Source organism: Pan troglodytes, chromosome 20 (assembly GCF_028858775.2).
Source record: "Pan troglodytes isolate AG18354 chromosome 20, NHGRI_mPanTro3-v2.0_pri, whole genome shotgun sequence".
NCBI lineage: Eukaryota > Metazoa > Chordata > Mammalia > Primates > Hominidae > Pan > Pan troglodytes.
Genome location: NC_072418.2, coordinates 35,830,457 through 35,856,357, shown reverse-complemented (window position 1 = coordinate 35,856,357; position 25,901 = coordinate 35,830,457). Strand labels below are relative to the sequence as shown.

At 48.0% G+C, this 25,901-nt stretch overlaps 1 protein-coding gene across 3 annotated transcripts in view; it reads right to left on the bottom strand.

The window, feature by feature from the left end:
- Positions 1 to 25,901, bottom strand: part of TDRD12 (tudor domain containing 12) — a 112,914-nt gene that overhangs the window by 74,460 nt on the left and 12,553 nt on the right. For all 3 annotated transcript variants that reach the window (XM_063801476.1, XM_063801475.1, XM_024351152.3), the window contains exons 3-6: positions 19,373 to 19,509; positions 12,353 to 12,472; positions 6,611 to 6,666; positions 5,274 to 5,359 (exon numbers count right to left, since the gene is read on the bottom strand). In XM_063801476.1, the coding sequence (XP_063657546.1) occupies positions 5,274 to 5,359; positions 6,611 to 6,666; positions 12,353 to 12,472; positions 19,373 to 19,509 (399 nt within the window). The remainder of the gene's footprint in view (positions 1 to 5,273; positions 5,360 to 6,610; positions 6,667 to 12,352; positions 12,473 to 19,372; positions 19,510 to 25,901) is intronic.

Sequence of the window (25,901 nt, the reverse complement as noted above, 5' to 3'; positions counted from 1 at the left end):
ATACACTGTAGTATATCCACACAATGGAAGAGGACTTGGCAACAACAACAAAGGTGGATGCATCTTAAAATAATTTTGCCAAATGAAAGAAGCCAGACCAAAAAAGAAAACACCTTGGGACACATCCTGTTGCCACCTTTGGGAGCTGGTAAAGGATTGCTGGCCCACATTTTTTCCTCCAGCAGTTATGATCTCATGCATGCATTATAAGCTCTCTCAGCTAAGCACGAACCTCCCTGCCTTCTGCACTTTACCACCTTAAAAGTAAGACCAACATGGAGAAACCCCGTCTCTACTAAAAATACAAAATTAGCCCGGCGTGGTGGCGCATGCCTATAATCCCAGCTACTTGGGAAGGCTGAGGCTGGAGAATTACTGGAACCCAGGAGGCTGAGGTTGCGGTGAGCCAAGATTGCGCCATTGCACTCTAGCCTGGGCAACAAGAGCGAAACTCCATCTCAAAAAAAAAAAAAAAAAAAAAAGATAGAGTCATTATCAACATACAACCTACATGGTTAGAAAGAGATCTACTTTTGAAAAGCAAGAAGAAAGCAAGTTTATAGAGAATTTATTTGAAAAAATGATATTTTACAAGACTGGTCCTTACAGGATAGATCTCTTAGGTTTAAAAAAACGAAAAAAAACGACTGGTTCTGTAGCCAATATTTTGATGTTTTTTTTGTTTGTTTTTGAGACAGGGTCTTGCTCTGTCACCCAGACTGGAGTGCAGTGGTGTGATCTTGGCTCTCTGCCTCCCAGGCGCAAGTGATCCTCCCACCTCAGCCTCCCAAGTAGCTAGGACTACAGGTGCAAGCCATCACACCTAGCTAATTTTTGTATTTTTTGTAGACAAGGTTTCACCATGTTGCCCAGGATGGTCTCGAACTCCGGAGCTCAAGCAATCCACCCACATCAGCCTCCCAAAGTGCTGGGATTAAACAGGTGTAAGTCACAGCCTTTGGCTGATTTTGGTATTTTTACTAAGTTATAAAATAAGTAATGAAAAGTCATAGGTAAAATGAACCAGGATGTGGGGAACATTTAGGGAACCCAACATGCAATATAAGCAGTAACAAATGAACCCCATTACAAAAGAATAACATAATCACACTGAAGAAGGTGCGAAAGAGAAAAAACAACCTAAGTAACTTTGGCAAACAGTATTTTGGCTGCATAATGTGAAGACTAAATACAAATTTTGTTTTCACAGGAATGTGGGTTAGCAATCCTGAAATTACTTAATGTGAATACATGGATGAATCAAATACGTAGACTGCGGCCAACGAGAGTAGGTTTCTCACTGGTGGAGAAAGGCATTAAGAATAAGGGGCCAGCCAGGCGTGGTGGCTCACACCTGTAATCCCAACACTTTGGGAGGCCGAGACAGGTGGATCACAAGGTCAGGAGATCGAGACCATCCTGGCTAACACAGTGAAACCCTGTCTCTACTAAAAATACAAAAAAAAAAAAAAATTAGCCAGGTGTGATGGCGGGCACCTGTAGTCCCAGCTACTCAGGAGGCTGAGGCAGGAGAATGGTGTGAACCCAGGAGGTGGAGCTTGCAGTGAGCAGAGATCGCGCCAGTGCACTCCAGCCTGGGTGACAGCAAGACTCCGTTTCAGGAAAAAAAAAAAAAGAATAAGAGGCCAGGCATGGTGGTATGCGCTTATAGTCCCAACTACTTGAGAGGGTGAGGCTGGAGGATCACTTGAGCCCAGGAGTTCAAGGCCAGCCTGAACAACATAGCAAGACCCTGTCTCCAAAAAATAAATGAATAAATAAGGAAAGGAGAGGGTAAGAATGAACCCTATGGTGCTGGATTCAAATCAGAGATATCCAAGCTCTTAATATGTGTACAGATGGATACAGAAATATAGATTTGTGTGTGCATGGGAGCAAGTACATACATATATTTCCTAATATTTTCTGCTGAGAGGACCTACGATCATGACACCCCAGTTGGAACAAGCACACCAAGTGCCCTCATCTAGATATTTAAATATCATTCTTCAATAAAAGGAACCAGAGCTGCTTGAAGAAGTGGCTGATTCCAGTGGCCGGGCGCAGTGGCTCACGCCTGTAATCCCAGCACTTTGGGAGGCCAAGGTGGGCGGATCACGAGGTCAGGAGATCGAGACCATCCTGGCTAACACAGTGAAACCCCGTCTCTATTAAATATACAAAAATTTAGCCAGGTGTGGTGGCGGGTGCCTGTAGTCCCAGCTACTCAGGAGGCTGAGGCAGGAGAATGGCATGAACCCAGGAGGTGGAGCTTGCAGTGAGCCGAGATCACGCCAGTGCACTCCAGCCTGAGTGACAGAGTGAGACTCCATCTCAAAAAAAAAAAAAAAAAAAAAAGGAAGAAGTGGCTGATTCTAGGGCTAGGTCTGGCAAATAAGAAAATGATAAACATTGTGGCATCAGAGAGTAAAGAGTGTTCAAGTAATTATGGGGCACACTGAAAGTATACAAAAGCCCCTTTGAAGGAGCACCTAATGGCCAGAATCCAAGGTAATGTGAGCAAGGCAATAATGATAGTTATAGATTATAACTCCCCAAATAAAATACATTTCCAAAAGTCCATACTAATACAAATTATCGAATAATTAATATATGGGGGAGGAGGGAGGGTTCTTTGGTATAAAATTCCAATTAAAAATGCAGAAGGGGGCCAGGCACGGTGGCTCACGCCTGTAATCCCAGCACTTTGGGAGGCCAAGGCGGGTGGATCACCTAAGGTCAGGAGTTCGAGACCAGCCTGGCCAACATGGTGAAACCCCATCTCTACTAAAAATACAAAAAATTAGCCGGTGTGCTGGCAGGCACCTGTTATCCCAGCTACTCAGGAGGCTGAGGCAGGAGAATCGCTTGAACCTGGGAGGCGGAGGTTGCAGTGAGCCAAGATCGCACCATTGAGATCCAGCCTGGGCAACAAGAATGAAACTCTGTCTAAAAAAAGAAAAAATGAAGAAGGGGGCTGGGTGTGATGGCTAATGCCTGTAATCCCAGCACTTTGGGAGGCTGAGACAGGCAGATCACTTGACGTCAGGAGTCCGAGACCAGCTTGGCCAACTTGGTAAAACCCCGTTTCTACTTAACATATAAAAATTAGCTGCGTGTGGTGATGCTTGCCTGTAATCCTAGCTACTCAGGAGGCTGAGGCAGGACAATCACTTGAACCCGGGAAGTAGAGGTTGCAGTGAGCTGAGATTGCGGCACTGCGCTCCAGCCTGGGCAACAGAGTGAGACTCCATCTCAAAAAAAAAAAAAAATAAATAATAAAAATTAAAAATGCAGAAGGTGCTGGGTGTGGTGGCTCACACCTGTGATACCAGCACTTTGGGAGGACAAGGCGAGAAGACTGCCTGTTGAGACCAGCCTGGGCAACATAATGAGATCGCATCTCATGGACATGGTGGTGCACACCTATAGTCTCAGCTACTTGTGAAGTTGAGGTGGGAGGATCCCTTGAGCCCAGGAGGTTAAGGCTGCAGCAAGCTACAATTGTGCCGCTGTACTCCAACCTAGGAGACAGAGAGAGACGGAGGGGAAGGGAGGGAGAGGAAGGAAGGAGAGGGGAAGGGAAGAGAGAGGAGAGGAGAGGAGAAAAATGTAGCAGGAAAGATGAAACAGGTATACACCACAGTAATATCTTTCACAGCCAAGAATCGTTGATGAAATGGCTATCTGCAGCCTCAAAGTAGGCCCCCACAAGATACTTATTAATTTCAGAAGGAAAAACTAACATCTCTGTACAGGAAAAACCTGGCAAACACCACATTAACCAGGTGATCAACATCCACATCACAAAATGTGGTACATACACACTATGGAATACTATGCAGTCATAAAAAGGAACAAGACTGTGTCCTTTGCAGGGACATGGATGAAGCTAGAAGCCATTATCCTCAGCAAACTAATGCAGGAACTGAAAAACAAACACTGCATGTTCTCACTTATAAGTGGCAGCTAAATGATGAGAACACATGGACACTGGGGGAAACAACACACACTGGGGCCTGTCGGGGGGTGGGGAAGGGGGAGGGAGAGCATCAGGAAGAATAGCTAATGGGTTTTGGGCTTAATACCTAGGTCACGGGATGATCTGGGCAGCAAACTACCATGGAACACGTTTACCTACGTAACAAACCTGCACATCCTGCACAGGTACCCCGAACTTAGAAGCTGAAGGAAAAAAACCATTCACATCACTAGTAATTAGACATACTGATGTCATAAACCCCTGCTGGGATGCACTGAGAAGGGCACAGTATCACTTCTGTGGGCTTCTTGCCAAAAATGCACAGCCTTAATACAATGATGAGAAACATCAGGCAAACCAAATTGAGGAACATTCTACAAAACCACTGACCACTGCTCTTCCAAACCAGTCAATGCCATGAGAGGCATGGAAGTACTGAGGAGCTGTCACAGGCCAGAGGAGGGGAAGGAGACATGACAAACAGGCGCAGTGGGAGGTGCTGGAGCAGATCCTACATCAGAAAAAGGAAATCAGCCGGAAACTGTCAACATTCATCTGTCTGCAGGTTTTCAGTGGTATTTTATCAATGTTACTTTTCTGGTTTTAAAAACTGTACTGTGGTTTTGTGCTCTGTTAACATCAGGACAACCTGGGCAAAGCATATCCCAAAATCTCTGCACTATTTCTGCATCTCTTCTGTAAGCCTATTTCAAAATACAATTTTTAAAAAATCCATGGTTAAGGTACCCTCCATGGGCTCTGAGCAGCCCTGGATGTGTGCCCCTTCTGTCCACCTCTGCCTGGTGCTGAGCTGTGCCCAGAGCCATCCTTCAGAAAGGGCAGAGGCCAAAATGCTAGCAGCTGGCACCTGGCAGAGGTAGGGGCCACTCACATATGATGTCCGCTTTCTTTCTGCTTGTGATCTGAATTCTTTACAGCAAGCACGTTACATACAGTGAGAAAGTCTAGGGGGAAAGGCAGTGAACTAACGCTACAGCAAATTAGTATATTTATAAAAATCATGTTCCCTGAGAAGAAAACAACATTTCATGCTCATCACTATAGGAATAATTTCTTGGCCATGTTTAAATAAAATGCCAAAGTCATTTTTTAAAGTAATCAAAAGAAGAAAACACAGATCTGGCTAACTTCAGGTCTAAGATAGACCTTAAGAGATTAAGACAATTTCTATGCTGTACGAACTACAGTGTTTTTCTTGGCATTTATTCTGTTTTATTAAAGTAAAATTTAAAATGATGAAATATTATAAAAGTACAATTCTTTCACTTACTTTTTCATCTTTTATAGTTACATAAAGGTAAACCTCAAATGTATCTTCTTCCACAGCACATAATCTGGCTTCCACCTGGGTAGTTGCTAAATAGCATAAATGAAAACACAAATCAGCTGATGTTAAAAGTATATTTGAAACAATCATGACGATTTCCCACCTAGTAACCTCTGCTAACCACTTAAGAGTGCCCAAATGTCTTCCTCCGGCAGGACCAGGGGGAGCATGTTAGGAAAAGGCACTCCTGATTGTGGAGTGGATTATGGGTCCTGTCCCTGTCAACAGGTTCCTGTGCCACCCTGTGGTCCTCTCTTCTCCATGCCTCCCAAACCCAGATTTCCAGTCCCAGGCCTTCATCTGAGGTCCATTCTACCCTGCAAAGCCCCACGGAGTGCAGCACCCGGCTACTCCCTTAGAGACTCAAAACCCCGCAGCAGCAGCATCACTGCCACCTACCAGGTGCTGTGCTAAGTCCTTTAGAAACCTTCTTTCGCTGAGTTCTTACCACTACCTTCAAGGTAAGTACAGTGGTCATGTCACAGGTGAGGAGACCAGGCTCAGAGGCTAAGTCACCTGCCTGAGCCACTGAGGACTAGGTGGCCGGCCTCCTCCAGACCCGCATTCTCATCTCCCAGCAGCCCCCATGGCTCACAGGGGCCAAAACTCCAGTCACAGTGACCTCCCAGCCTCCCAATGCTCCCAGGTCAAAGGATCTGGCTCCTCCTCTACCCAGACAATGACACAGCACAGGAGTGGGGCCAGGACCCAACGAGGTACCAGGCAGCACCCCAGGCATTTCCCATCCACCAACCCTCTCACTAAAACCAGGTATCTGACTGCCAGGGGTTAAGACAGATCCCACAAAAGACACTGTTTACAGTCACTGATATAAAATAAAAAGAACAGCTGAAGACATTTTATGCATCCTAAATTAGAAGTAATGAATATTACACAATAAATATCCATTTACTATCTCTTGCTCACTAAAAATGCTAGGTTTTTCATCAATTGCTGGTACAATAAAATCCACATGAATTTATTTTGCAGTGCCGCAGTTTTTATACAAACGAAGAGGCAGGTATTATTACTGTGTAAGGGTTCCCCTGCACAAACAGCCCCCTGCTGATCTCAGCTGTCAATTACTGCCATCCACTGCCACTAGGGGTGCAGAGTTACTGTGGCACTTGAGCTGGAAGAAGCCCCAGGTAGCTTAGGGAACTCCTCTGAGGAGGGCCGTTTGGCCAACAGGGGCATCTCCAACCCCCGCCAGCAGCAGAAGCTGAGGCCTCTGTGGGTGTCACTTCCAGGCAGGCTGCAGTGATCAGGCACTGGCTTACCTTTCAGAAGGTTCTGAAAGTACTGAATAGCTGCATTGTCCCACTTCTTGGCAGGTCTGGAACAGTGAACAGATGCAACTCCATTACATAAAAATCTGAGGCTAGCACACCAACAGCATTTTGTAAACCATGCACTGGACATTTCTCACACTACATATGGAACACGTGATGCAGATCATGGGGCACCTGGTGCTGGCCCTGCTCTGGGGGTGAGGATCCCACTGCATCCTGCAACACGCTCGTCTCAACACTGTCACCTGCACCGGTGCAGACTCATAGCACAGAGGCCCCACTGAGACCAACCTGTGCTCACCACTGCACTGTCTGTCACGACACCACCATCCCCAGACAAATCAGTCTCCTCAACCAGAACACAAGCTCCTGGGACAGGGATCCTGAGTGTGGGGTGTCTAACACAGTCTGGCACAGAGAGGGCGCGACACATGCTGGTACACCGACACCCTCACAGGCAGTCATGGGAGAGCCAGATACTATCTTTGTTTCATTTTGTTTTTTTGAGACAGGGTCTCTCTCTGTTATCCAGGCTGAAGTGCAGTGGCATGAACACAGCTCATTGCAGCCTTGAACTCCTGGGCTCAAGGGATCCTCTCATCTCAGCCTCCTGAGTAGCTAGGACTACAGGTGTGCCCCACCACACTCAGCGATTAAAAAAAATTTTTTTTTTAATAGAGAGAGGGTCTAGCTATGTTGCTCAGGCTGGTCTCAAACTCCTGGGCTCAAGTGATTCTCCTGCCTTGGCCTCCCAAAGTGCTGGGATTACAGGCGTGAGCTAACGCACTGGGTCTCGGCTACTATAAAACTACTGTTCCTCACTCTGCTGACCCTAGCGCCCTCTCGCTGGCTCCCATTTTACCCCTGTCATCTTGTCCTTTCTACATCTTTCTTATGCTTTGCAAAGAAAATTGTAGGAAAAGCTGTAGGCAGTGGGGAAAGAGGAGAAACTTGGAAGCAAGGAAAAAAATAAAATGTCAGGTCAGAATGATGTTCTATGTTTCTTCTGATTTTATGTACCAGAGATGCCACCACCATCCTCCAAGAATTGTTTTAAAGATCAAATGAGATAATGTACATAGAACACTTAGCCCAGTGCCTGGACATAATCATTACTCAAAAATCTTGGTTATTTTTATTCTTATAAGAAAGATATTAAGCAATTCAAGAGAATTACAAAGGATTTCTAAAAGGCAGTAAAGGCAGTGGTTCTAAAACCTTGTTACACACAAAGAATTACCTAATAATTAGCTTTTTTAAAAAAGAAAAATGTAGTAGATTACTAATAATGAAAAGGCAAACAACCCAAGAGAAAACCCAATCTAACATATGAACAGGTAAATCAGCCAGTCTCTCCCTCTCTCACACAGAATAACCACATGAGTCAGTCTCTCTCCCCGTCTCTCTCACACACAGAATAACCCCATCAGCCAGTCACTCTCCCTCTCTCACACACACAGAATAACCACCTCAGCCAGTCTCTCCCCCCGCTCTCTCTCACAGAATAACCACCTCAGCCAGTCTCTCCCCCCGCTCTCTCTCACAGAATAACCACCTCAGCCAGTCTCTCCCCCCGCCCTCTCTCTCACAGAATAGCCACATCAGCCAGTCTCTCCCTCTCTCTCTCTCTCTCTCTCTCTCTCTCTCACACACACACACACAGGATAACCACACCAGCCAGTCTCTCTCCTTCTCTCACACACACAGAATAACCACATCAGCCAGTCTCTCTCCCCGTCTCTCTCACACACAGAATAACTACATCAGCCAGTCTCTCTCCTTCTCTCTCACACACAGAATAACCACATCAGCCAGTCTCTCTCCCCGTCTCTCTCACACACAGAATAACCACATCAGCCAGTCTCTCTCCCCGTCTCTCTCACACACACAGGATAACCACATCAGCCAGTCTCTCTCCTTCTCTCACACACAGAATAACTACATCAGCCAGTCTCTCTCCTTCTCTCACACACACAGGATAACCACATCAGCCAGTCTCTCTCCTTCTCTCACACACACAGAATAACTACATCAGCCAGTCTCTCTCCTTCTCTCACACACAGAATAACCACATCAGCCAGTCTCTCTCCTTCTCACACACACAGAATAACCATATCAGCCAGTCTCTCTCCTTCTCACACACACAGAATAACCACATCAGCCAGTCTCTCTCCTTCTCTCACACACAGAATAACCATATCAGCCAGTCTCTCTCCTTCTCTCACACACAGAATAACTACATCAGCCAGTCTCTCTCCTTCTCTCTCACACACACAGAATAACCACATCGGCCAGTCTCTCTCCTTCTCTCTCACACACAGAATAACTACATCAGTCAGTCTCTCTCCCCGTCTCTCTCACACACAGAATAACTACATCAGCCAGTCTCTCTCCTTCTCTCTCACACACAGAATAACTACATCAGCCAGTCTCTCTCCCTCTCTCTCACACACAGAATAACTACATCAGCCAGTCTCTCTCCTTCTCTCTCACACACACAGAATAACTACATCAGCCAGTCTCTCTCCCCCCCACCACACACAGAATAACCACATCAGCCAGTCTCTCTCCTTCTCTCTCACACACACAGAATTACCACATCAGCCAGTCTCTCCCTCTCTCTCTCTCACACACACACACAGAATAACCACATCAGCCAGTCTCTCTCTCTCACACACACACACAGAATAACCACATCAGCCAGTCTCTCTCCTTCTCTCTCACACAGACACACACACAGAATGACCACATCAGCCAGTCTCTCCCTCTCTCACACACACACAGCATAACCATATCAGCCAGACTCTCTCTCTCTCACACACACAGAATAACCACATCAGCCAGTCTCTCTCCCCCTCTCTGTCACACACAGAATTACCACATCAGCCAGTCTCTCCCTCTCTCTCACACACACAGAATTACCACATCAGCCATTCTCTCCCTCTCTCACACACACAGAATAACCACATCAGCCATTCTCTCTCTCTCCCTCTTTCACACATACACAATAATCACATGAATACATGTGACAGCTCTGCAAGTCAGAAAAATCAAAATACCATTTTTACTGAGCAAACAAGCAGAAATTAGAAAGTCTAACGATATTCAATATTGTGTGGGAATAACAGTGCTTTCCATACCCCAATGATGGCAGTATAAATTGCTAGTCTTTTTGGAGGGGAATTTGACAAAATCTGTAAAACTGTAATACACATGTTAAAAGGGTGTTCTGCATAAAACACAAACACAAAGGCATCAGATGTCAAAGAAGGTGACCAAACCCCAGTAGGCCCTTCCCTGGGGGCATCCTAGGGTGGGTGGGGAAGGGCCCGCAAGCCCACATTTGTTCTGGGAAGAGCCCATGCAGAGAAGGCCAAGAAAGACAGGACCAACTGCCTCTGAGGGGAGCTGGGTTGCACACACAGGGGCCCAATCATGCCTGAAGGGTGGGCAGTGGGCCGCTCTGAAAGAGGGCAGTTCAGGGGGCAGGGGCTGCTGTGTGCAGGAAATCCCACTCCCAGAGCCTTTCGTGAGTAGTTGGGGGTGGGGGGGCTGGCTGGAGGGCGGCCTGGTAGGGCGCATTGGCCTCAGCAGGGACTTATCCTCACATCAGTGTAGATGCCACGCCAGCCACAAGAGTGATGCACTCACCACCACAAGGAAACTGTGGGGGCTGGGGTGAGTGGAGAATGGGAAGGTCACCAAACAGCCCATGAAGGCAGCTTCTGAGTTCAGAGTACACAGTGCAACATGGCATGCCAGTGGAGTCAGAACTGGGCTGCTCCCTGTGGCTTTTCCTTCCATAATGCCATCGTCCCGGGAAGGGAGAAGAGGAGGAGCACCGGGTGGGAGGATGGAGCTGATGTCTCTACAGACCACAGGAGGCAGAAGTCAGGCCACTCGGTAGTGCTCATTCAAGACAGCAGACATGGCGCCCACACCCGAGAGGGAACTGCCCAGGGCAGGGATCTGTCCTGTACAAACACTAGCGATGCAGTCAAACACTAGAAAAAGGGAGCAAAGATGGGGTGCGGGGCACACGTATATATATATGCCTCTACGTCTGTGTATTTTCTACAGATTTATCTATATTCTTTTTTTTTTTTTTTTTTTTTTGAGACGGAGTCTCACTCTGTCGCCCAGGTTGGAGTGCAGTGGCGCAATCTTGGCTCACTGCAACCTCCACCTCCTGGGTTCAAGCGATTCTCTTGCCTCAGTCTCCCGAGTAGCTGGGATTACAGGCGCGTACCACTGCGCCTGGCTAATTTTTGTGTTTTTAGTAGAGATGGGTTTCACCATGTTGGCCAGGCTGGTCTCGAACTCCTGACCTCAAGTGATCTGCCTGCCTCAGCCTCCCAAAGTGCTGGGCTTACAGGCATGAGCCACCAGGCCCGGTCAGATTCATCCATATACTTACGGGACTGTACTGTGCAAATGGTTTGGAAACAACCTAGTGGCTACACAGAGGGGAATGATTAAATACAGCAAGTATGTCAATCACATCCACCCATGAAAAAGACTAAAAGTAGAAAGAAGAGATACGTATGTTGACAAAGAGTTTCAACATACTTTTTTTTTTTTTTTTTTTTGAGATGGAGTTTCACTCTTGTTGCCCAGGCTGGAGTGCAGTGGCACGATTTCAGCTCACTGAAACCTCTGCCTCCCGGGTTCAAGCAATTCTCCTGCCTCAGCCTCCTGAGTAGCTGGGATTACAGATGCCCACCACCATGCCAGGCTAATTTTGTATTTTTAGTAGAGACAGGGTTTTGCCATGTTGGTCAGGCTGGTCTCAAACTCCTGACCTCAGGTGATTCCCATGCCTTGGCCTCCCAAAGTGCTGGAATTACAGGTGTAAGCCACCGTGCCTGACCTCAACACATATTCTTAAGTTAATTCTGCAAATAGGACAGTATGTTCTAATTTTCATTAAAAGCTCCACATAGATAAGTGTGTGTAAAAGCACTGACAAAGGCGTGCAAGTTCAGAGCTGGAAAAGATCACAGAGGCCTCCCAGGAGGAAAGATGTGGGCCTGGAGAAAATTGCAATAGACTCTTTTATAATGCTCCATGGGCCCAGCACAGTGGTTCATGCCTGGAATCCCAGCACTTTGGGAGGCCAAGGTGAGAGGATCGCTTAAGCCCAGAAGTTTGAAACCAGCCTGGGCAAGATAGTGAGACCCTATCTCAAAAAAAGAAAGCAAGAAGGGAGCAGGGGAGGAGAGCGGAGGGGCGGTGGGCAGAGGGAGTGGGGGAGGGGAGGGGAGAGGAGTTAGCTGGGTATGGTGGCATGTGCCTGTAGTCCCAGCTATTTGGGAGGCTGAGGTAGGAGGATTGCTGGAACCCAGGAGGGTGAAGCTGCAATGAGCCATGATCATGCAACTGCACTACAGCCCAGGCAACAGGGTGAGACCGTGCACGCACGTGTGTGTGTGTGTGTGTGTGTACACATGTATAATACTCCATGATCCTATGTTTTATGAATATTTTTCTTTACAGTTAATTTATTACTTTTTGTAAGTTTGAAACAAAGGCAAGAAGCACAGAGCTCAGGCCCTGCTCCAAACCCCCTCAACCACAGCGAGGTCAGACAAACACTGACTCAGAAGCCCCTCCTGAAGAACAGAGACCTCCTGCTCAGCATTCTACAGAGGAATTGACTTCATACAAAGATCGTGCACTTGATAGAAGGCTTTTACTAATGATTCGAAGGACTTAAGAAACTGTACTTACACAATGTCAGTACTGTCTCGGCAGAAGTCAATGTGTAATGTGACAGGCTTTGTGCAGTACAGGCTGAATTTTTTTGCTCTATAGGGAAGCTGCATAAACGATTCTACTACAACTCGGATGCTAAAAAGTAAAACAGAAACAGCTCCATTATATAGAAAATTATATACAACATTCTCCGTTAAAGTATACCTATTTTATTAATATACTTAACGTAAAACAAAACACACAAAAAACAATTCTTTCTGTTTCTAATATGGCCACCAACAGTGCTTGGAGACATTTGGCCAAGAGGGAAAAACTGCTTCTTGGGAGGTTGAAAAAAATCGTACTCTTTTGATACATAAAGCACGGATATGGCACATAGATAGTGTATCAGTGAAATTGACATTTCATGACCTAGGGGTAGGAGTTTAGGAAAACAATGTCTAAGAAGCCTCCTGGCCAGGTGTGGTGGTTCACACCTGTAATCCCAGCACTTTGGAAGGCCGAGTTGGGCAGATCACCTGAGGTCAGGAGTTCAAGATCAGCCTGGCCAACATGGTGAAACCTTGTCTCTTATACTAAAACTACAAAAAATTATGTGGGTGTGGTGGTGCACTCCTATAATCCCAGCTACTCAGGAGGCTGAGGTAGGAGAATTGCTTGAACCTGGGAGGCAGAGGTTGCAGTGAGCTGAAATCATGCCACTGCACTCCAGCTTGGGAAACAAGAGCAAAACTCTGTCTCAAAAAAAAAAAAAAAAAGTCTAATAAGGCTCCTTAGGTGGACAAATACTGGATACTAATGAACATACCTGTAAAGCAAATTCTATTCAAGATTTTCTAAATATCAATCTCAATATATGACCAAAATTACCTTAAAAGTTTCTGTAAATGAACAGACGTTTTAATAATTAGTATTTGCCAACTTTGCACAAAAGAGCTGCAGGACTGAGATTTTTAAATAATAAGTTTGGCAATTTAATTTCCATTCTTCTTTGGCAAACGACAGAGCACTTTATTTTTACATTTTTTTCTTTGTAGGGTCCAGGTCTCAATATGCTACCCAGGCTGGTCTTGAACTCCTGGCCTCAAGCGATCCTCCTGCCTTGGCCTTCCAAAGTGCTGGGATTACAGGCGTGAGCCACCACCCCTGGCCGAAAAACCACTTCCACGTACTATTTCCACATGAACTGGCTTTCTTTCCAGGGTTCCTATTATGCCCTGCCTGGGCAGCCTGGCCATCTTCTGTCTCAGACAGGTTAGGGAAAGGTGGCTGCACCCATGGCCCCCTGAAGTCTCCTGAAGCTCTATTTAATCATACGATTTTCTCACCCAAAACAAACTAAATGTAAAACATCAAATGCAAAAAGAAAAGCTCCCCAAACAGTTAAACACGATAATTGTTTTTGCAGCGATTACGGTTGTATGCGATGCAGGATCACAAGCTCGAATGGCACCTACTCTTACAGTAAGTACTGCAAATTCCCAATGTCTGATAAGCACGTATGCCATGAAATTCTTCTATTCAATAGACACCTCTTGGCTGGCGCAGTGGCTCACGCCTGTAATCCCAGCACTTTGGGAAGCCGAGGCGGGTGGATCACCTGAGGTCAAGAGTTCAAGACCAGCCTGGCCAACATGGCAAAACCCTGTCTCTACTAAAAATACAAAAATTAGCTGGATGTGGTGGCACACGCCTGTAGTCCCAACTACTCAGGAGACTGAGGCAGGAGAATCGCTTGAACTGGGAGGCAGAGATTACAGTGAGCCAAGATCACGCCACTGCATTCCAGCCTGGGAGACAGAGTGAGACACCGTCTCAAAAAAACAAAACAAAACAAAATAGACACCTCTTATCACAATCAAGTCTATTTGGTATTGCTCTTTCCTCAGTGAAATCAGAATCCTCATATTTATTAAACTGACATCCTCTTACTCTGGGACGGGAAACTATGGAAAAGTCATCACAAAACACCAAGACTGACTTGTTGCTGGTGTATTCTAACGAACACAATCACGTGTGGTCCCAGAAGCAGTGAAGGCTGCACAGCACCATCTCGGCACCAGCTCATTCTGAGCCATCTCCCAACCTCATTGATGGTCACACCCTCCCTCTTTTAAGCAGGACAACCAGGGATACCTACATGAGTACAAGCTCTGCTCTGTGCACCCTGAGACTATGCCAGCAACCCCCCTTCTGTGGAGAGAGGCGTTTCTCTCTACCTCCTGGAAGTGTCTTTCTTGCAGCCAAGCCTCCCTAAAGGGCACAAGGAAACTGAGGACAGTCAGGAGAGCAGCCGGCAAGGAGCACCCAGGAGATGCAGAGAGCAGTCAGAAGATGCAGAGAACGCAGGAGATGCAGAGAGTTCCCAGGAGATGCAGAGAGCAGCCAGGAGATGCAGAGAGAGCACCAGGAGATGCAGAGAGCACCCAGGAGATGCAGAGAGCACCCAGGAGATGCAGAGAGTGCCCAGGAGATGCAGAGAGTGCCCAGGAGATGCAGAGAGAGCACCCAGGAGATGCAGAGAGAGCACCAGGAGATGCAGAGAGTGCCCAGGAGATGCAGAGAGTACTCAGGAAATGCAGAGAGAGCACCAGGAGATGCAGAGAGCACCCAGGAGATGCAGACAGCACCCAGGAGATGCAGAGAGTACCTAGGAGATGCAGAGAGCACCCAGGAGATGCAGAGAGCGCACCAGGAGATGCAGAGAGCGCACCAGGAGATGCAGAGAGTACCCAGGAGATGCAGAGAGCACCCAGGAGATGCAGAGAGCACCCAGGAGATGCAGAGAGAGCACCAGGAGATGCAGAGAGCACCCAGGAGATGCAGAGAGCACCCAGAAGATGCAGAGAGTGCCCAGGAGATGCAGAGAGTGCCCAGGAGATGCAGAGAGAGCACCCAGGAGATGCAGAGAGAGCACCAGGAGATGCAGAGAGTGCCCAGGAGATGCAGAGAGTACTCAGGAAATGCAGAGAGAGCACCAGGAGATGCAGAGAGCACCCAGGAGATGCAGACAGCACCCAGGAGATGCAGAGAGTACCTAGGAGATGCAGAGAGCACCCAGGAGATGCAGAGAGCGCACCAGGAGATGCAGAGAGCGCACCAGGAGATGCAGAGAGTACCCAGGAGATGCAGAGAGCACCCAGGAGATGCAGAGAGAGCACCAGGAGATGCAGAGAGTACCCAGGAGATGCAGAGTATCCAGGAGATGCAGAGAGTACCCAGGAGATGCAGAGAGCGCCCAGGAGATGCAGAGAGCACCCAGGAGATGCAGAGAGTACCTAGGAGATGCTGAGAGCACCCAGGAGATGCAGAGAGCGCACCAGGAGATGCAGAGAGTGCCCAGGAGATGCAGAGAGCACCCAGGAGATGCAGAGAGTTCCCAGGAGATGCAGAGAGTGCCCAGGAGATGCAGAGAGCACCCAGGAGATGCAGAGAGCACCCAGGAGATGCAGAGAGTGCCCAGGAGATGCAGAGAGTGCCCAGGAGATGCAGAGTACCCAGGAGATGCAGAGAGAGCACCAGGAGATGCAGAGAGAGCACCAGGAGATGCAGAGAGCACCCAGGAGATGCAGACAGCACCCAGGAGATGCAGAGAGTGCCCAGGAGATGCACAGAGTGCCCAGGAGATGCAGAGAGAGCACCAGGAGATGCAGAGAGTGCCCAGGAGATGCAGAGAGTACCTAGGAGATGCAGAGAGCACCCAGGAGATGCAGAGAGCGCACCAGGAGATGCAGAGAGCGCACCAGGAGATGCAGAGAGTACCCAGGAGATGCAGAGAGCACCCAGGAGATGCAGAGAGCACCCAGGAGATGCAGAGAGAGCACCAGGAGATGCAGAGAGTACCCAGGAGATGCAGAGTATCCAGAAGATGCAGAGAGCACCCAGGAGATGCAGAGAGTGCCCAGGAGATGCAGAGTACCCAGGAGATGCAGAGAGAGCATCAGGAGATGCAGAGAGAGCACCAGGAGATGCAGAGAGCACCCAGGAGATGCAGACAGCACCCAGGAGATGCAGAGAGTTCCCAGGAGATGCAGAGAGTGCCCAGGAGATGCAGAGAGAGCACCAGGAGATGCAGAGAGCACCCAGGAGATGCAGAGAGCACCCAGGAGATGCAGAGAGTGCCCAGGAGATGCAGAGAGTGCCCAGGAGATGCAGAGAGAGCACCCAGGAGATGCAGAGAGAGCACCAGGAGATGCAGAGAGTGCCCAGGAGATGCAGAGAGTACTCAGGAAATGCAGAGAGAGCACCAGGAGATGCAGAGAGCACCCAGGAGATGCAGACAGCACCCAGGAGATGCAGAGAGTACCTAGGAGATGCAGAGAGCACCCAGGAGATGCAGAGAGCGCACCAGGAGATGCAGAGAGCGCACCAGGAGATGCAGAGAGTACCCAGGAGATGCAGAGAGCACCCAGGAGATGCAGAGAGAGCACCAGGAGATGCAGAGAGTACCCAGGAGATGCAGAGTATCCAGGAGATGCAGAGAGTACCCAGGAGATGCAGAGAGCGCCCAGGAGATGCAGAGAGCACCCAGGAGATGCAGAGAGTACCTAGGAGATGCAGAGAGCACCCAGGAGATGCAGAGAGCGCACCAGGAGATGCAGAGAGCGCACCAGGAGATGCAGAGAGTACCCAGGAGATGCAGAGAGCACCCAGGAGATGCAGAGAGCACCCAGGAGATGCAGAGAGAGCACCAGGAGATGCAGAGAGTGCCCAGGAGATGCAGAGAGCGCCCAGGAGATGCAGAGAGTTCCCAGGAGATGCAGAGAGCGCCCAGGAGATGCAGAGAGCACCCAGGAGATGCAGAGAGCACCCAGGAGATGCAGAGAGTGCCCAGGAGATGCAGAGAGTGCCCAGGAGATGCAGAGTACCCAGGAGATGCAGAGAGAGCACCAGGAGATGCAGAGAGAGCACCAGGAGATGCAGAGAGCACCCAGGAGATGCAGACAGCACCCAGGAGATGCAGAGAGTGCCCAGGAGATGCAGAGAGTACCTAGGAGATGCAGAGAGCACCCAGGAGATGCAGAGAGCGCACCAGGAGATGCAGAGAGCGCACCAGGAGATGCAGAGAGTACCCAGGAGATGCAGAGAGCACCCAGGAGATGCAGAGAGCACCCAGGAGATGCAGAGAGAGCACCAGGAGATGCAGAGAGTACCCAGGAGATGCAGAGTATCCAGAAGATGCAGAGAGCACCCAGGAGATGCAGAGAGTGCCCAGGAGATGCAGAGTACCCAGGAGATGCAGAGAGAGCATCAGGAGATGCAGAGAGAGCACCAGGAGATGCAGAGAGCACCCAGGAGATGCAGACAGCACCCAGGAGATGCAGAGAGTGCCCAGGAGATGCAGAGAGTACCTAGGAGATGCAGAGAGCACCCAGGAGATGCAGAGAGCGCACCAGGAGATGCAGAGAGCGCACCAGGAGATGCAGAGAGTACCCAGGAGATGCAGAGAGCACCCAGGAGATGCAGAGAGCACCCAGGAGATGCAGAGAGAGCACCAGGAGATGCAGAGAGTACCCAGGAGATGCAGAGTATCCAGAAGATGCAGAGAGCACCCAGGAGATGCAGAGAGTGCCCAGGAGATGCAGAGTACCCAGGAGATGCAGAGAGAGCATCAGGAGATGCAGAGAGAGCACCAGGAGATGCAGAGAGCACCCAGGAGATGCAGACAGCACCCAGGAGATGCAGAGAGTGCCCAGGAGATGCACAGAGTGCCCAGGAGATGCAGAGAGAGCACCAGGAGATGCAGAGAGTGCCCAGGAGATGCAGAGAGTACCCAGGAGATGCAGAGAGAGCACCAGGAGATGCAGAGAGCACCCAGGAGATGCAGACAGCACCCAGGAGATGCAGAGAGTACCTAGGAGATGCAGAGAGCACCCAGGAGATGCAGAGAGCGCACCAGGAGATGCAGAGAGCCCACCAGGAGATGCAGAGAGTACCCAGGAGATGCAGAGAGCACCCAGGAGATGCAGAGAGAGCACCAGGAGATGCAGAGAGTACCCAGGAGATGCAGAGTATCCAGGAGATGCAGAGAGCACCCAGGAGATGCAGAGAGTGCCCAGGAGATGCAGAGAGAGCACCAGGAGATGCAGAGAGAGCACCAGGAGATGCAGACAGCACCCAGGAGATGCAGAGAGCACCCAGGAGATGCAGAGAGCACCCAGGAGATGCAGAGAGTACCCAGGAGATGCAGAGTATCCAGGAGATGTAGAGAGTACCCAGGAGATGCAGAGAGTACCCAGGAGATGCAGACAGCACCAGGAGATGCAGAGAGAGCACCAGGAGATGCAGAGAGCACCCAGGAGATGCAGACAGCACCCAGGAGATGCAGAAAGTACCCAGGAGATGCAGAGAGCACCCAGGAGATGCAGACAGCAGCCAGGAGATGCAGACAGCAGCCAGGAGATGCAAAGAGAGCCCCAGGAGATGCAAAGAGAGCCCCAGGAGATGCAAAGAGAGCCCCAGGAGATGCAGAGAGCAGCCAGGAGATGCAGAAAGAGCCCCAGGAGATGCAGGAAGAACCCCAGGAGATGCAGAGAGCAGCCAGGAGATGCAGAAAGTAGCCAGGTGATAGAGAGAGAACCCCAGGAGATGCAGAGAGCAGCCAGGAGATGCAGAGAGCAGCCAGGTGATAGAGAACCCAGGAGATGCAGAGAGTAGCCAGGAGATGCAGAGAGCAGCCAGGTGATAAGAGAACCCAGGAGATGCAGAGAGTAGCCATGAGATGCAGAGAGCAGCCAGGAGATGCAGAGAGCAGCCAGGAGATGCAAAGAACACCATCTGAACCTGCCTGTCCTGCCAGGACGGACAGTGGGAGAGGGCCAGAGCCACCTCAGCCTTCATCCCTTCCACCCACTCTGCCAGTCAGTGGGTGCAGAGCTGAAACCCAGAAAGCACCCCTTCTGGAAGCTAAAGAACTCCAGTTTTGTCTTTTCTCAGTGTAGTGACCTCTAGTCCCGTACTTTAAAATGGACGTTCTCCTTTGAAACTGACATTTGTCTCTGAAAAGAGCGTAAGGTGAGATAAACATGTACATACTTTTTAGATTTGACTGGAATGTTCTTGGCAAAGTCCACAAGGAAACATTCTGCCAGGTACTGGTCTGCGGAAGACGTAATTGATTTGACAATGGCCCTGCACCAGCACTTTAGCTCCTCACAATAGACCACACACACCTGCAAAATAAACAGAGAGTTATTTTTATTTATTCATTTTTTTGAGACAGAGTGTTACTCCATCGCCCAGGCTGGAGTGCAGTGGCACAATCTCAGCTCACTGCAACCTCCACCTCCCAGGTTCAAGCAATTCTCCTGCCTCAGCCTCCCAAGTAGCTGGGATTACAGGCGCCTGCCGCCATGCCTGGCTAATTTTTGTATTTTAGTAGAGATGGGGTTTCACTATGTTGGATAAGCTGGTCTCAAACTCCTTACCTCGTGATCCGCCCGCCTCAGCCTCCCAAAGTGCTGGGATTACAGGCATGAGCCATCACGCCTGGCCAACAGAAAGGTTTTTTAAGGTCAGTGTTAACATTTCATCAAAGAACAAGAGAGCTAAAAGGTACTCTCAAAACCATCCCAGTCAACATTCTCCCTTACAGCAGAGGAAAGAGATGCCAGGAGGCCGGGCCTACCCAAGCTGAGCCACTCTGCCCATAAGAAAACCTCAGGAACACAGGCCGTCTGAGTACTAGGTCACTGTTTTTCGTACTAGGTCACTGTTTTTCTTACTACAATTGTTTCCACTCCTTAACTGAGGACAATTTTTAGAAAGTAAAATAAGAAAAATGCATTCATTTACCTTCTTAAATCAGGAAATAATGCTTAGGAATGATTGTCAATCATGTGTCTGACCAACAGGAAGCTGCCACCAGGCTCATCCTTCCACTCCCTTACCCATGACTCTTTTTTTTTTTTGAGACGGAGTTTTGCTCTTGTTGCCCAGGCTGGAGTGCGATGGTGCAACCTTGGCTCACTGCAACCTCCACCTCCCAGGTTCAAGCGATTCTCCTGTCTCAGCCTCCCAAGTAGCTGGGATTACAGGCGCATGCCACCAGGCCCAGATAATTTTAAAAAATTTTTTTAGTAGAGACGGGATTTCATCATATTGGTCAGGATGGTCTCGAACTCCTGACCTCAGGTGATCCACCCGCCTCAGCCTCCCAAACTGCTGGGATTACAGGCGTGAGCCACCGCACCCAGCCTCCCCATGACTCTTATTGGCCTCTGACATTTGTTTACTATCTGTCATAACTGGACGCTGGCTCCTTGATGACATGGATTTTTGTCTGTTTTGTTTACTGCCAAATTCCCAGCACCTAGCAGTGCCTGGCATATACTAAGTCTTCAAAAACTACTTGAAACAGGCATGGTGGTACGTGCCTGTAGTCTCACCTACTTAGGCGGCTGAGGTGGGAGGATCGCTTGAACCCAGGAATTGGAGGCTGCAGTGGGCTATGATCGCACCACTGCACTCCAGCCTGGGTGACACAGTGAGACCCTGTCTAAAAAAAATAACAGTAATAAAATGTTTTTAAAATAAACTACCTGGGCCAGGCATGGTGGCTCACGCCTGTGGTCCCAGCACTTTGGGAGGTCGAGGTGAGTGGATCACCTGAGCTCAGGAGTTCAAGAGCAGCCTGACCAACATGGAAAAACCCCGTCTCTACTAAAAACACAAAAATCAGCCGGGGATGGTGGCATGTGCCTGTAGTCCCAGCTACTCAGGAGGCTGAGGCAGGAGGATCACTTGAGCCAGGGAGGCAGAGGTTGCAGTGAGCCAAAGATCACGCCACTACAGTCCAGCCTGGGCGACAGAATGAGAGTTTGTCTCAATCAATCAATAAACTGCCTGTTTGATGGCTGAATAAGTGCACAGTCCCTGACTTATGACGGTTTAACTTACAATTTTCAACATTATGATGGTGTGAAACTATTGCAATTTTTACATAATGTGCAGTATTCAATAAAATACATAAATATTTAAACTTTACTACAAAGTAGGCTTTGTATTAGGTGATCTTGCCCAACCATAAGCTAATGTAAGTGTCCTGAGCAAATTTAAGTAGGCTAGGGTAAGCTAGGCTGGTCAGCAGGTTAGGTGTACTAAGCCCATTTTTTACCTACAATTATCAGGACATAACCTCATCGTAAGTTAAGAAGCATCTGTAAATGCCTGCAGCCCCTTTTAAGGAGAACCACCCTGCAGAGGTGACAACCCTTGGCATCCTGACTGTACCACAGGACTGCCAGGCCACAGCCAACTGAACTAATAAACCGTATGCTAACCACAGGTTTATAAAGCAGTCAAGCAGGAGAGCTGCGCTCAGACAGAAAGGAAGGGGACTGATAGAGATTGCTGTCCTTGGGAATAAGTTGGAAAATACAGTACAGCCATACTGCAAGGCACAGGTTCTAGAGAACCTCACATAACTCAAAACTCGAATAATTCAACAGAAATCCTGACAAAAGATGAAGGGTATTTCTATTTAATGCTGAAGTCAAAGCATCTTGTAGAAATACCATGAATAGTTAATAATTCACACAGCCAGCCAACCTTGAAAATGAGGCATGAAAGCCACATTCATCTCATACATCTCCATGAGAGCTCTTCAGTGACCAGGTGCACTGTCAATGAGCACTAATTGTTTGTTGTTTTTTGTTTTAGAGACAGGGTCTCATCACTACATTGCCTAGGCTGGACTCGAACTCCTGGGCCCAAGTGATCTTCCCGCTTCAGCCTCCCAAGTAGCTGGGACTGTGGACACGTGCCACCATACCCAGCTCAGCAGTAATATTTTGAAAGGAATCTTTTTTTCTGAGCATAGATCTCAACAGTAAGCTTAAAATATTCAGTAAGCCATGCGTAAACAGATGTGCTGTCATTCAGGCTTTCTTGTTCCATTCGTAGAGCAGATAGAGTAGAGCTAGCATAATCTTTAAGGGTCACAGGACTTTTGGAATGGTAAATGAGTACTGGCTTCAACTTAAAAGTCACCAGCTGCATTAGCCCCTAAAAAGAAAGCCACTCTGACCTTTAAAGCTTTAGTCCTGTAAAGACACCGACTTCTCCTATTTATTTTTTAAGATGGAGTCTCTCTCTGTCACCCAGGCTGGAGTGCAGGGGCGCCATCTCAGCTCACTGCAGCCTCCACCTCCCGGGTTCAAGCAATTCTCCTGCCTCAGCTTCCCCAGTAGCTGGGATTACAGGCGCCCGCCACCACACCTGGCTAATTTTTGTATTTTTAGTAGAGACACGGTTTCACCATGTTGGCCAGGCTGGTCTCGAACTCCTGACCTTAGGTGATCCACCCACCTCAGCCTCCCAGAGTGCTGGGATTACAGGTGTGAGCCACCACACCTGGCTGACTTCTCCTATTTAGCTCTGGAAGTCCTAGAAGACATCTTCTCCAATAGAAGCCTGTCTTGTATACATTGAAAACCTGTTATTTAGTGTGTCCACTTTCAACAATGATCATAGCTACCTCTGGAGAAACTGCTGCAGCCTCTCCATCAGCCCTTGTGCTTCACCTTGCACTTTATGTTGTGGAGATGGCCTCTTTTCTTAAACCTCATGAGCCAGCCTCTGCTAGCTTCACATTTTTTCCCTGCAGCTTCCTAACCTTGCTCAGCCTTTATACAATTGAAGAGAGTTAGGGCCTTGCTCTGGATCAGGCTTTGGCTGAAGGGAATGTAGTAACTGGTTCTAGCTTCTATCCTGACCAATAAAACTTTCTCCATATTACCAATAAGGCTGCTTCTTTTTTCATTTTTTTTTTTCATTTGTGTGTTCTCCAGAGTGGCACTTTTAATTTCCTTCAAGAACTTTTCCTTTGCATTCACAACTTTGCTAACTGTTTGGTGCAAGAGGCCTAGCTTTCAGCCTATCTCAGCTTTCAAAATGTCTTCCTCTAAGTTCAATCATTTCTAGCTTTTAATTTAATGTGATTCATCCTTTCACTTGAACACTTAGGGGCCATTGTAGGGTTATTAATTGGCCTAATTTCAATTGTGTGTCAGTGAACAGGAAGGCCTGGGGAGAGGGAGAGAGATGGTGGAGCAGTCAGAACACACATTTATTGATAAAATTCACTATCTTACATGGGTGCAATTCGTGGCACCCCAAAACAATTAAAATACTAACCTCAAAGATCACTGGCCACAGATCACTATAACAGATAGAATAATAACAAAAAAGTTTGAAACATTGGGAGAATTACCAAGATGTGACACAGAGACATGCACTGAGGACCTGCTGTGGGAAAAATGGTGCCTATAGTCTTGCTCCATGAAGGGTTGCCATAAACCTTCAATTTGTAAAAAAACATAGTTACTGCGAATTCACAATAAAATGAGATCTGTTTGTACTTAAAAGTGTAAAGGGCCAGGCGCGGTGATTCATGCCTGTAATCCCAGCGTTTTGGGAGGCCAAGGCGGGCAGATCTCTTGAGCCCAGGAGTTCGTGACCAGCCTGGGCAACATGGCGAAACCCTGTCACCACAAAAAATACAAAAAAATTAGCCAGGTGTGGTGGCGCATGCCTTTAGTCCTAGCCACTTGGGAGGCTGAGGTGGGAGGATTGCTCGATACCAAAAGGCGGAGGTTGCAGTGAGCCGAGATAGAGTCACTGCACTCCAGCCTGGGTGACAGAGTGAGACCCCCATCTTCAAAAAAAAAAAAAAAAAAAAAAGAAAAGAAAAGGAGGAGGAGGAGAGAAAAACAAAACCACCCTCTCGACACCAAAAATGTGATAGCTAGGCACAAAGCACTAAGTTGAAAACTGATCCACATGATTTCTCTTTCTTTGCAGTATGAACTGTATTATTTGCATTCATAGGTCTTCTGATTTAAAAAATTTTTAAAAAGGCCAGGCGCGGTGGCTCACGCCTGTAATCCCAGCACTTTGGGAGGCTGAGACGGGTGGATCATGAAGTCAGGAGATCAAGACCATCCTGGCTACCAGGGTGAAATCCCATCTCTACTAAAAATACAAAAACGAAATTAGCCGGGCATGGTGGCAGGTGCCTGTAGTCCCAGCTACTCGGGAGGCTAAGGCGGGAGAACGGCGTGAACCCGGGAGGTGGGGCTTGCAGTGAGCAGAGATGGCGCCACTGTACTCTAGCCTGGGCAACAGAACGAGACTCTGTCTCAAAAAAAAAATTAATTAATTAATTAAAAAAATAAATTAAAAAAATTTAAAAAAGGAACAGTGTTATTTCAGGGTAATCAAACAGTCTTAAGAGATCAGGGAAAGTTCTATACAGAAGAATTCCAGCTGATGAATGCAGAAGGAATGAGAGAAAACCCCACATCGAGTGCCTGAATGAAAGAGCTGATTCAGGCAGCAGTGGTCACTGAATGGAGAAGCCATCACATGAATGCTGACAGGTAAGGCCACAAGGAGGGTCAGGATGTCCCCTCTGGTCAATCTCAGCATCACTGAAAACATCATCTCTCAATTCAACATGAAGTTCACATGAAGTTCACAGTACACCTATTCTTGAAAAACAGAAGCAACCTTAAATCTACCCAAAGCTTTATATTTAACTATACACATACACACACACATATACATTTTTTTTTTTTTTTGAGACAGAGTTTCACTCTTGTTGCCTAGGCTGGAGTGCAATGCCGTGATCTCGGCTCACTGAAGCCTCCGCCTCCCAGGTTCAAGTGATTCTCTTGCCTCAGCCTCTCTAGTAGCTGGGATTACAGGTGCCTGCCACCACGCCCAGCTAATTTTTTGTATTTTTAGTAGAGATGGGGTTTCACTATGTTGGCCAGGCTGGTCTCGAACTCCTGACCTCAGGTGATCCACCTGCCTCAGACTCCCAAAGTGCTGGGATTACAGGCGTGGGCCACCACGCCCGGCTACGCACATTTTTTTTAAGAGACAGTCTCGCTGTCTCGCCCAGGCTAGAGTGCAGTGGCGCAAACACAGCTTACTGCAGCTATTACCTCCCAGGCTCAAGTGATCTTCTGCCTTAGCCTCCAGAGTAGCTGGGGCCACAGGCACGTGCTACTATGCCCACTAATCTATTTTTTGTAGAGACAGGGTCTTACTATGTTGCCCAGGCTGTTCACAAAACTCCTAGGCTCAAGCAATCTTCTTTCCTTGGCCTCCCAAAGTGCTGGGATTATAGGCAAGAGCCAGCATGCCCAGCCCAAAATGTGGAATATTTTTAAAAACAATTGACCTGGTTTAACTTCTTCAATTAGTCAATGGCGTGGAAACAAATTATGTTATTGTGCTTGCTTCGGCAGCACATATACTAAAATAAATTATGTTATTAATGATGATTTGGGGGAAGTAGATTCAAATTATTTCCGCTTTTTCTCAAAAAGAGTTTATAAACCTTTTCCTATTATACCATTACAAAAATTCACTCTCTTCTGAAAAGTAGCTGAGCTGTGGCAACCATGACAAGCGGCAGTGAGAGCTGAGTCTGCAAGAAGGCAAGGAGGGGCCACAGCGTGGAGTAAGGAGAACAAAGACATCTGAGTTGGCCAAAGTCATGAGCAACCAAAAGGGAGGCGTTGGCCCTACACTGAAGACCCTATTCCCTCTTTGC